This window comes from Equus asinus, chromosome 23, assembly GCF_041296235.1.
Source record: "Equus asinus isolate D_3611 breed Donkey chromosome 23, EquAss-T2T_v2, whole genome shotgun sequence".
NCBI classification, from domain to species: Eukaryota; Metazoa; Chordata; class Mammalia; order Perissodactyla; family Equidae; genus Equus; species Equus asinus.
Genome location: NC_091812.1, coordinates 53,641,875 through 53,654,530, shown reverse-complemented (window position 1 = coordinate 53,654,530; position 12,656 = coordinate 53,641,875). Strand labels below are relative to the sequence as shown.

Genomic DNA, 12,656 nt, shown 5'->3' with positions numbered 1-12,656 from the left:
GTATCATGGACAGTGCTCCACGGCAACATACAGAGCTTTAACAAATCCTGTCACAGCTTCATGACATCCCACGGGATGCTTGTTCAACCACTGCCTTAGGCTGCTCATCCAGGAAACACTATGCACACGTGTCTAGAAAAATGCACTGTTTGGTGCTTTTATTCTTAGGATTCTGAACCGCAAAAGCAGAAGGCTGGCTGGAGAGGCATGTGTATTTTAAACTTCCATAATGTGTCAGTGTCTAAAAAGGGGGTTCTAACCATCTCTTCGAGCAATAGGTATGTGAGTGTTAATTATCCAGGGCCTAACAGTATCTGACACTTGGAAAGAGCTCAATATTCTCTTTCACTTCAGAATTATCCAGAAACAACTTGACTTCATGTCCAGAAGACCAGATGTGGCCAGATAGTAAACTTGAGTATTTCCCTGGGGAGAAGGAAATGAGCAGGGATACTCAGAACAGAAGCAATGGAAGAAACCACCACAAAGGCAAGAAGATATTTTTAAGTACATGTCAAAGATCCTCAGCATCAGTGACAGGAGGAACTTGGAAAGCATTCATCCAGTTCCAGGAGGAGCTGAGGTCTCGGCGCAGACAGCGTGTTAGCACATCCCTTCTCCCCGGACTGAGCTGCTAGTTTGGAAATCTGGGTGCGAGTTGATGCTGATCCCTGCTCAGATACAACCCGAGGGGCAGATTCCGGGGCGAGTCCCCTCAGAGGGCAGCACATACTTGGTTTCCAGCACTCTTGTGCCTGTATCTTTGTTTCTGTTACATTTTCAGGGAGCAGTATGGAAACCGGCTTTGAGGGGAGACGAGCTGGAGAGGAGTGTTAAGTGAAGAAGTGACATGGATGAGGGCTGTGGGGATAGAGAAGAGAGGGTGGATTCAAGGCACGTGAAGGCATGACGTGGAGAGACTGGATGTAGGGACGACACGGATCCACAGCAATGACCACCAGGTTGATGGCAGTGCCTCGGAATTACCAACTGAGCAAGTTACCAAAGAGAGGAGGAGGAGCTCGGGGGAGGGGGTTAGAGGCCAACTAAGAGGATAATTTAATCCTGAAGACAAAGTGTGAGGTATCCTTGGGACCTTGTCCTCTATCTTGTAGCCAGTGTGGGTCTCGAGGGGCACATGGAGCTGGAAGTCTACGAGTGAGGCGTGGCTGAGGTCACAGACTAACCCTAATTCAGACCTCACAGGTCTCACTTACTAGCAAATGATCAATATTTCTGTGATTAAGTTTCCTCAACTATAAACTGGAAAAACCATCCTTGATGCTGCGAATGGGATTGACTGATTTGTGGCACCTAGTAGGAACTCAAAAACTGGGAGCTTATGAGCATTTTGAATGACACTAAGGATATGCGGTGAGGAGGTGACAACAGAACAGGCTGGGGAACAGACCACAGGAAGAGTCAACCTCACACGGGAGGTAGCTGCCCCCACTTCTGGGACAGCTAAATACAGGAAGATGACAAAGGACAGGAATGCATGTAACTGGTCAAAGGGAGGGAGGAGGAAGAAGGTGAGTCCACGCCTAATAGCGTGTCGTCTTGTCAAGAGCAACAGACTCAACGAAGAGCGAAGGAGACGGGCAGGAAGCTGTGAGAGAGCACTCAGGGTTTCAAACAGCTGCCGACAGGAATGGGAGAAAGCTAAGCACAGGCTTCCTGTGCAATTCTTTACCATAAACCTCCATTTCCATGATAAGAATCCATCCTCTGCCCAAAACATTAAAAGACTGATGAGGACGGAAGTGTCATCAGAGCACATCTGGAGCTCTGAGGCCAGTCCTTGAAAGGGGTGGGGGAGGGGAACTTTGCACCAAACAAGGCGGGGGAAGCCCGAAGCAGGGCAGTGCCTTTGCAAGGGGCAAACACTGACATAATCCCTCACCACCGCGTTTACAGCGGGACTTTCCTGATGAGTAAGCCCACATCAGCAGCCGAAGCTCACCCCAACCCCCCCACTCTCCCAATTCTAGCAAGACACTAATTCTCTCAAGAGGGTGAATTCCTAAGAGTTCATCTCAGGAATCAATCCAACCCCTCATTTAGCAGATGAGAGACTAAGCGACAAAGGAATTTGGGGGCAGAGCCAGGAAAGCATTGTGGACGTCCTCACTTCCAAGCTGGGGCTTCCTCTGCTGCATTCTCCAAGCAGAACCTAACCCGGGCCCAGGCACAACAGGCCAACGTGTCAACCGCACTTTGAAGAAAACACTTGGCATTAGGAATTACACCTGCTTTCTTAATCTTAATTTTTTGGTCATATTTTTCTCATTGTAAAAATAACACAAAACCTTTATCTACAAAAAATTCCTGATAAAGGGCATTATTAAAAAGTAAGAATCTCATTCTTGTCCTTACAGATGATGTTAGCTAGCCTCACCTTGAGATATTTCTGATAGTGACAGAAGCAGTTTGAGAGATCATACTAGTCTCTATCTTGTTTTTAACTTAATATAATGTGGGCGTCTTCCCAATCAGGTCACAGATCTAGCTGTTCCTTTCAATACATGCATGATAAATATGGTGAATTGAATTCCTTTCAATGATAATCATCAGGAACGATGTTGAAGAGGAGAAAGGTCACGTGTGGAAACGGCTGGAATCCCCTGCCCACATGTGCCTTGCACGACATGGACAGTTATTGGTGTGGGGTGAAAGAAATGCCATACAGTCAGTCCTCTCACACAGACAAATGACTCCCTACAAGTATCTGACAGTAACCGGGTTCAACAATGCAGGGTGTGTGCAAGGAAGGAAAACGGGAGGAGACAACGTGCCTCATGCTGTGAAAAAGCAGCTGGTGGGGAAACAGGCGTCTTGCTCCCACTGCAAAATTCTCATCAGAAATCACTTGTACGCTCCACTGGATACTGCATCACTAAGGTCAGGCTCTAAGAGTGGGGTGGGTATCTGATGTGAGAGACAGTCACACCTTCCAGCTGCAAGGCTGAAAAGTAAAAACAAAACAGAAGCCAAGTGACTGCAATGTCCTGCTTCTAACTTTCCCAAGTCTTGCCTCAGAATTGGGTGAGGCTTCCCCGGGGCCCTCACCATGCCACAGGCAGGGACGTGCTTCCTCAGAGCCTTTTGCAGAAAGAAGAGTCACTACTGGGAGAGGAGGTAACAGCAACCACCCAGCACATAAGGAGACAGGCGGCTCTCCCAGCTGCTCCCTGGACGGCGGCAAATAGTCAGGCATGGAAGACCAGAAGGCACGAGATGGAAGCAGATATACAACCCAAGAGAATAACAACCTAAAAAGCCTTATGGGACCTGAGAGCAGCTGAGCTTTCAGAATGCTGGCTCCGTTTCATGTGGCAAAGCTAAGGCTGGGGAGGGAAATCGACTTTGGCTCCCTTATGAGGTCTTTCTTTCTCCCCCACTCACCGTCTTGCTTCACTTCCCCACAGGCGACACTGTCAGTGCCAGGTGTACCCTGCACACACAAGGGTGTGTACCACGGGAGAAGAAACCCCAAGTTATGAATCTTGCAGTGTCTCCCTTATGAGATCCTTTTCAAGTATAAATAGCCCACAAGAATAGGACAGACGAAAGGGCAGACAAATTCTTTCCCAAGTTCACATGGACCGTAGAATGACTGTCAAGAAGTAGAACAAGTCCCATTCTTAACCACGTTTCAACATCAGTTGCCAAATGCCTTGTGGCTCTGACAATGGGGACGTCCACCAAGGCAGAAGAAACAGATTAATTAAACCCATTACAGCAGGAGGTGTACGTCACTGAAGAAACTCACTGTGGATGATCCTCCAGCACGTTCTTGATAGAAATTGTATTTTTAACTTCTGGTTTGTGAATAACACAGCACATGGAGCCCAGGACCCAGGGCGAGGGAAGTCAAGAAACCTGTCACTGTGCAATAAGAACGGGAAAGCGACAAAAGCGGCACATGCTTTTGGTGTTTAAATTCTAGATCGGACCTATTTTGCTTTCCACAGCTGCTCTAATCACAAACAAAAGAAGGTTATTTTCACTTTAAATATTAGCTAAGGCATTTCTTTGCACATCTGAGAAACAGATGCCAGGACTGACTGCACACACCCGGAAGTACCTGGAACCGCGCCCTCCCCACCTGTCTGCTGTCCCGCTCTCTCCAGGTCAGTCACACCCAGGATCCCCCTGTCCTCGGCCAGGCTTTCAACTTTTCACAGGACGGAAGTGGCATGAAAGAAAAAAATGATTTTCAGAAGAGAATGACCTCATTTTCTTAAGAGAGCTTTCCAGCCTGTCAGATTCCTTCAAGGGTACATTTCATTTTTAGAGTAGAAATCTAACGTTTTTGAAAACAACCATAAAAATTAGAGCCTCCTGTCACTCTGAATCTTAACGACCTCTAAGGTATGCTCGGCATGGCTGATGCACCCGGTTGGTGTCCTTTCCTCTGTGCTGGGCACTAAGGGTGGAGAGAGCAACAGGCTTTAGTCCTGTCATCTATTAAATAAAGAACCATATTATTCCATTCTGATTCCTTATCACAGATTTCTGGCAGAGAGATTAAAACAATCCCTTTAGCATTTGAAGGCCACTTTCGGACAAGGATTTTTCCCTAAGATGATGCTGGCAGTTAGAGCGACAGGCAGATGTGTGTTTCCAGATCCGTGGCTGGAGAAGAATCCAGAGGTAGCACAGAGAAGAGGGGGCAGAGAGACATTGCAGTTCAACTTGATTCTGAAGAGGGGACCGAGGCCCACACAGGTCAAGGGACTTGCCTGAGGCCAAACAGGCCCAGGACAAAACCTCCTGATCCAGTGCCCCTGCCCTGTGGCCGTAACCCCCTGGGCGGCTTGGCAGACCACTGCAATTCTATCAGACACGCTGAAGCCGTGGGGGTGGCCGGGTCCTCGGGCTACAAACCATACAGCCTCTGGAGCTCACCATCCCAGGCCCGGTGAGGGCACCAAGAGCAGGGACCTGGCGCCCATCTCCACACACCAAGACGCACTTTGTTCAAAAATGTGCCATCAGTATACCACATGTAGGGCACTACTCACAAGGCAAAAAGCTGATTCTCCTCTCCCCTGAGCCATTCAACATACTCACGGTGAATCACGTACGTGCCCAAGCCTGGTTAACTGCAAAACACGCGGCTCAACCAGTGGCAGTCTCATTTAGAAGACGCTGTCCATTAGCAATAGGACATGAGACACATACGTAATTTTAAATTTTCTAGCAGCCACATTAAAAAAGTATGAGAAACAGGTAAAATTGGCTTTAATATTTCATCTAACCTAACACATCCAAAATGTTATCACTGCACTTTGTAACCAACATAAAATATGAGATTTCATTCTAAATGGTATTCCCTTAGGGATCCTCCTTTTAACAGATCTTTTCTTCTGTTGTTACCAAATGATGTTAACCACTGCACCCCTCTGGCCAACATGTCCAAATTGAAAACAATGGCACCCATTTATCGGGCGGGTTACATTTACTAGATTGCAGAAAGGCACTTGCTAGAGACTCTTAACTCCCCACACAAGATGAAAGAGGCAGCTTATCCACACAGCACATAAGAGAAAACAGAAACTGCAGGAGTTGAAGGTCCCACAGCTGTGAAGTGCCAAGACAGAAGGAATCCAGACCTGTGGGCCACACCCGTGCTCCTTCTAGTGAACATCCTTCTGCCCCAACTGCTTTCTTGAAAGCACCAGCGCGTGAACCATCTACAGTTACTACACGTGAGAAAGATCAGGGAAATGCAACAATGTACAGTTATACCACATAAGTAACGAATTAATCCTAGGCTTAGGACCCAAACAGATTTTCTTTCTGGTATCGTATATAACACTTTACAAATCGGATCATTCTGAATATGGAGTTCTGTACTCTACTTTATTAAACAACCATATTAAAACCATTTTCTTTCTTTTTGAGGAAGATTAGCCCTGAGCTAACATCTGCTGCCAATCCTCCTCTTTTGCCAGAGGAGACTGGCCCTGAGTTAACATCCATGCCCATCTTCCCCTACTTTAGAGGTGGGACGCCTGCTCCAGCATGAGTTGACAAGTGGTGTGTAGGTCCACACCCAGGATCGAAACCAGCGAACCCCGGGCTGCCGAAGAGGAACGTGTGAACTTAACTTCTGTGCTACTGGGCCAGCCCTCTAAGTCAAGCCTCTTAAGTTGTTATCTCCAAACATATGGACTTTAACAGCCATAGAGATTATATCAGGAACTCCAACCTCCCTCTCCCTTTGAACGATCACGTTCATTCAATCACTCAAAAAATACTGACTGAGCAACCAGAGGCCAGACCTTGTCATGGGTGTTAGGGACAAAGTGACGAATAGGACAGAGAGGGTCTTTGCCTCCACGTGGCTTGCATTCTAGAGGGGAAGAGGGATAACACATATATAGCACCAAGTGCTAAAAAATAACAGGAAAAATGATAGGTGAGGGGGTTGTAATGCTTTTCGTCTAAGCCCATTATTTATTAGATTGAACCACATGAAATTGCTGAACCACTTCTTGACATACAGAATGGGCAATTTCACATGGTTCAACTGAATAGTTTCATTCCACTGGGCAATGATCAAGGACACTCCTGATGAACTAAAAATTATAACTACCACTTTCCCTTGTGATTTCTTCAACTACAGAAAAAGCCCAGGATCTTGGCAGTCTATTACTGTTGAATTTTTTGGTAAAGGAACATTAATATATTACCTGTGCAATTAATTAACAAAACATCCCTTGCTCCTAAATCTACTGACAGATCTTAACATCATGAAAAGACACCCAGGCATTCTGTGCCTCCTGATATGATGCAGAAGGGAGGACGTCTGCCAAGAATTCAAACCTGGCTCTGCTCAGGCCTCCAGAGCTGACCACTGGCTTACAGCAAAGACTGAGGACAAGGGAAGACCCAAAATGACACTGAAGGATGCAGTCAGTAAAATCCAGAATGTGGGGACTCTACAGGACAAAAAGAAAAAAAGGGGGTAGAAACGTCCAGACTTTTCGAAAAGGCTTATTAATAAGCTCACACGTATAATGAGTGGATCTCCTCTGGACTCTCATCTGAACAAAGCAACTGTAAATAAAAAACAGTCTGTGAGACAACAGGGAAAAGGACAGAGCTGCCTAGACCCCCAATACTAAGGAAACACTAAGTAATTTGTTTGTTTTTAAAGAGTCCTTATATTTTAAAGTTACAAACTGCAGTGAACTGATAAATGTTAAAGCTGGGAATTAGGAACTTGAGATTTTTATTCTGTGTATGTTAAAATACTCCCCCAGTAACAAACTTAAAGCAGCTCTCTGGGTCTGCCCCCTCCCCCAGGTGCCCACACATCGCCCATCGGAGCTGGGGATGCTCTTCCAGGAGCCTCAAGCCTCTCAGATGACTGCTCACCTGTCAATGAACTGGTCGATAATGACGATGTCTCCGGGCCGAATCTCCTCCCTCAAGGAACCGCAGGCTGTGGTGACGATGACGTGTGTGCAGCCTTCCTCCTTCAGAGCCCAGATGTTCGCCCGGTAGTTGACTTCTGAGGGCATGATGCTATGCTGCCTCCCGTGCCTGTGGGAGGGACAGTAAATATGGTAGGGAGTGAGAGGGCGTTTTAACACTGTTAGAGAAGAAAACTAACCTACAGCAGTGCCTTCCGGCCCTTCAACCAAAGCACTTCCACTGGCAGAGGAAGAATTAGAAGGTCGGGCAATGACTAGCCCACTGTGAGTGGAAACTACTCGGTCTTAGGCGCACGCCAGCTGTACATTCTACGGATTTATTTTCCTGTCAAGAGTAGGTAATAACTTAATCAGAATTCACTCTCCAGGAAGATGTGCTGTCTCTGTCCTGGGGGGCACCAAACACCCCAGAATCTGGGGCATCTGGCCTCACACAAGCCAGGAAACCGAACAAGACGTGCCACTGAAGAAAGATGCAAAACAGAAACAGAAACTCAAGTTTCCAGCTGAATCTCTCCATTCCTTTCTGTCTGATCACCTAAGTTAACGATTCATTTAAAACATTAGAGTCCCCAGTTGTTTATGAGGACATTAGAAGGTTTTGTCGAAAAGCCGATCACCTCACGTGTGACCACTGTTATGGGCTGAACTGTGTCCCCCCAAACTCCTACGGTGAAGTCCTGAACCCCAGTGCATCAGAATGTGACTGCATTCGGAGACGGGGTCTTGAAAGAGGTAATTAAGTTAAAATGAGCTTATTAGGGTGGGCCCCACCCCAACACCAATGGTGTCTTCAGTAGAAAAGGAAATCTGGACACACACAGAGGGAAGGACACGTGGAGACACAGGGAGAAGACGGCCATCTGCAAGCCAAAGAGGCAGGCCCGGACCAGATCTTCGCTCCGGCCCTCAGAAGGATGCAGGCCTGCTGACACCTTCGTCGTGGGCTTCCGGCCTCCAGAACTGTGAGGAAACAACTTCTTTCCACCCAGCCTGTGCTCCTTTGTAACGGCAGCTTCGGAAAAGCCAATGAAACCACCAACGATTCCTGTCACACTTCAAATAAAATCCAAACATCCTACACCCACGGCCCTCACGCCATCTGGGCACCAGTCTACTAACGCCACCTCGGCCCGTTTTTATCCCTTCCTGTCCCAACTCGGCTCACTGGCTTCTCGCTGCTCATCCGCGCTCATTCCTGCTCAGTCTTCCTCACGTCACAGCTCCAGTGTCACCTCCTCAGAGAAGCGCTTTCCATGACCACTGCGTCTAAGTCACACCACTATCCCATGACCTTGTTTTTCCTTTCTAGCATCTATCGGCAACTCAACTTTTTCCTTTTCAGCGTCCGTCTTTCCCACTAGAATCAGCCCCGAGAGGGCGAAGCCCCTGTCTGTCTCCTTGCTGGTACCTCGAACAGGAGCTGCCATGTGTAGCTCAATTCTCTGGACAAAGAAATGTGTTTGGTGGCAATTCTTTGAGCACTTAAACACACACACGTACACCCAGAGCATCAGTAAACAGGCAGTAAAGGGAACCCAATTTCTATGATTATTTCTAAAATTCACACGTGTCAGATGGTTACTCACAAGCAGTATTTCACAAAGAGTTAAAATTATTCTTGGCTGCTTCACAAACTACAAACATCACACATGCTGTTCTAGCACAGAAAGGCCACGTGTCAAGAGTCCAGCGTCCTTCGCATGTGGCTAACGTGGAAACAGGTTCAAGGAAGTAACTGAACACACAAAAATCTCACTGTGTACAATGATGATTAAAAGTGTGGGCTTTGGAGTAACAGTGCCTGGGTTCAAACCCCAGTTCTGCCACCTACTAGCCGTGTGACCTCATCAAAGCCACTCAGCTCTCTCATCTCAATTTTTTTTTCATCTGTAAAACGCATAATAAAAATACCTGCACCACAGGGTTGTGTTTAAATATCCCTTGTATCATCCCATAGATACGTTTCTTTTCTTTTTAGATTTTCTTTCTCCTTCTTCTCTCCAAAGCCCCCCAGTACACAGTTGTAAGTTTTTTTTTAGTTGTGGGTCCTTCCAGCTGTGGCATGTGGGACAGCGCCCCAGCATGGCTTGATGAGTGGTGTCATGTCTGAGCCCAGGATCCGAACTGGCGAAACCCTGGGCCCCTGAAGCAGAGTGTGCAAACTTAACCACTCGGCAATGGGGCCGGCCCCTATAGACATATTTTAAAAGAAACTTTAATGTCTTTTCTGGTCACTGACAACGAAATTATTAAAAACACTGAAATAATTTGTATAGGGGCCGGGCCAGTGGCACAGCGGTTACATTAGCAAGTTCCACTTCTCGGCAGCCCGGAATTCGCCGGTTCGGATCCGGGGTGAGGACATGGCACCGCTTGGCAAAAGCCATGCTGTGGGAGGCGTCCCAAGCATAAAGCAGAGGAAGATGGGCACGGATGTTAGCTCAGGGCCAGTCTTCCTCAAAAAAAAAAAAATAACAATAATAATTTGTACATAATTTCACACTTTTTACCCTGAGATCACAGACGTCCTCTCAGAAGGTGGAGGCCTAGGAACATCCAGAAAGCACATTCATTTTTCTAAGACTGGACTCTAAAAGTCAGATTAGATTTTCAAAAGAAATTCAAACATCAAAAGTAGGTAAGAACCACTGCATTAAAGGCTCAAACAGTTCACGGGGCAACACGCTTCCATCCAGTTGGCAGGAGTATCAAACTGTCCTCATGGGGCCAGGGCCACCCCACCAACTGTTTCCTCATAGAGTCTGGAAAAAATTAAGTGACTCTCCAGCAATGACCACAGACCAACAAAGAAGGGTGCCTGAAACTGACCCCGTGTGACCATCTGAAACTAAAATTTAGTTTTACGGCATTCAGCTGAGGTTTTTGTTTTTCTTGAGGTCATCCTGGCCTAACACTGTGTAAACTTCAGGTGTGCATGATTATATATCAGTTTCTGGATAGACTGCATTGTGCTCACCAACAACAGTTAAATTTTTATCCATCACTATGCATATCAGCCCCTTTATCCCTTTCTCCCTCCTCCCACCCCATTCCCCTCTGGTAACCACTCATCTGTTCTCTTCTTCCATGTGTTTGTTTATCTTCCACATATGAGAGAAATCATATGGTCTTTCTCTGTCTGGCTTATCTCGCCAAACATAATACCCTCAAGGTCCATCCATGTGGTCACAATGGCATGATTTTTCTTTTGTTATGGCTGAGTAGTATTCCATTGTATATATACACTACATCTTTATCCATTCATCAGTCGATGGGGACTTGGGCTGCTTCCAAGTCTTGGCTATTGTGAATAATGATGCAATGAACATGGCAGTGCATAAATCTCTTCATATTATTGATTTCATGTTCTCTGGATAAATACCCAGGAGTGGGATAGCTGAGTCATATGGTATTTCTACTTTTAATTTTTTGAGAAATCTCCATAGTGCTTTCCATAGTGGCTGCAACAGTTTGCATTCCCACTAGCAGTGTTTAAGTGTTCCTTTTTATCCACAACCTCTCCAACATTTGTTATTTCTTGCCAACTATAGCCATTCTGACTGGTTTAGGGTGAAATCTCCTTGTGGTTTTGATTTGCATTTCCCTAATAATTAGTGATGTTGAACATCTTTTCATGTGCCTGTTGGCCACTTGTATATCTTCTTTGGAAAAATCTCTATTCATATCCTCTGCCCATTTTTTGAATTGAATTCTTTGCTCTTATTTTGTTGAGTTCTCTGAGTTCTTTATATATTTTGGAAATCAACCGCTTGTCAGGTAGATGATTTGCAAATATTTTCTCCTAGTTGGTGGGCTGTCTTTTCATTTTGTTCAGTTTCCTTTCACTTGCAGAATCAGTGAAGCCATTTCTGTTTCAAAAACACAGTGTGGAAGAGAGAGCCTAGGGTGGTTCCCAATTTTCATGCTCTGAATAACTCCTCCTTCTCAACTGCAGGGGGACCCAAGACTCGCTTCCAACCAATAGAATACAGCAAATGTGCTGGGAGTCCTCCCATAGTCAGGCTCCACCTGGCCAGCACACACTAGAGACTTCCTGCTGGCCTTAGAGAAGCAAGCTGTTGTCATGTGAACTGCCCACGGAGAGGGCCACATGGCAGAGAAAGTGGACAGCCTCTGGGAGCTGAAGGCCTCAGTCCTATAACCCCAAGGAACTGAATTCTGCCACTGAACGAGGACCTGGAGCTCAAAATGAGAACAAGCTCTTGAATGATGTTGTGTGACCTTGAACAGAGGACTCAGCTAAGCTGTAACCACACTCTTGTTCACCTGGAAACTGTGCGACAATGTATACTATTTTAAGCTGCTAAATTTGTCATAATTTTTATGCAGCAATAGAAAGCTGAAACATGTAAGTCTGACTAATTTCTGTGTGATAAAAATAATTTGCCTCCTCTATAATATGGAACAGCACTAGCCTTGTCAAGAAAACAAGGGTGTGGACACCACAGGGAATCCATTTCAGGGACCAGAAAGCCACTCTCTGAAAACTTAGAACTATTGCCACACAAGGGGTCATGAATGAAGCAGTTTTGCTTTTATCTTGTTAATTGGAAAAAGAAGAAGGAAAGAGAAACAGAAGAAAACATTTCTTCCTGTAGCTAGAACTGAAACCAGAGCTTCAACTGTAGTCAAACTCATCTTATCACTCACCGGATTATTCTAACCACTTTCTCACCCTAAGCAGGGGGTTGGCAGAGGCGGGTGGGTCTTGATCTCAAAAGTCAATAAAACTTCCCGAAACCCTAAGTGGTCAATCACGGTGACTAAGATGCTCTGGCTCCAGCAACGCATAAAATCTCATACCTGCATCACTACTCTTTCTAGAATTTAACTTAAATTTAAATTCTCCTTTAGTAACATTCAAAACGCTTTAAAATACCTTAGCTTGCAAGGAGGACACAATCAACGTTCTTTATCTTCCCCAAAATTAAGGCATCAGAAGGCTGCACATAATGAAAAATGGTTACAGCTCAGTGAGTTGAAAACATACATATGAACGATTAAAAAGCTGCCATTTCAACGGTTCCACCACAACAGGATTCATGGAAACTTGGAGTCTGAAGACACGCTTCAAAGAAGTAAAGAGTCTGGATTTGAGGATCAACTTGATCACCCCATCAGTCCTCACTGAGCCCTCTCTGAGCACAGAGAGTCACTGGAAGGCCGCCCTGGTGTGTGGGGAGG

At 45.9% G+C, this 12,656-nt stretch overlaps 1 protein-coding gene across 13 annotated transcripts in view; it reads right to left on the bottom strand.

Annotated features, from left to right (window-relative positions):
• The window catches only part of LOC106824685 (S-methyl-5'-thioadenosine phosphorylase-like), a 56,133-nt gene that overhangs the window by 25,575 nt on the left and 17,902 nt on the right, over positions 1-12,656 (bottom strand). For 5 of the 13 annotated variants that reach the window (XR_011497251.1, XR_011497253.1, XR_011497254.1 and 2 more), the window contains 2 exons: positions 7,390-7,557; positions 7,022-7,068 (listed from right to left, as the gene is read on the bottom strand). Coding sequence is in view for 8 of the 13 variants with exons in the window: in XM_070495486.1 (XP_070351587.1) it covers positions 7,022-7,068; positions 7,390-7,557 (215 nt within the window). In the remaining 5 variants the exon portion in view is untranslated. The other 8 variants (XM_070495480.1, XM_070495487.1, XM_070495483.1 and 5 more) reach the window with 4 other exon arrangements.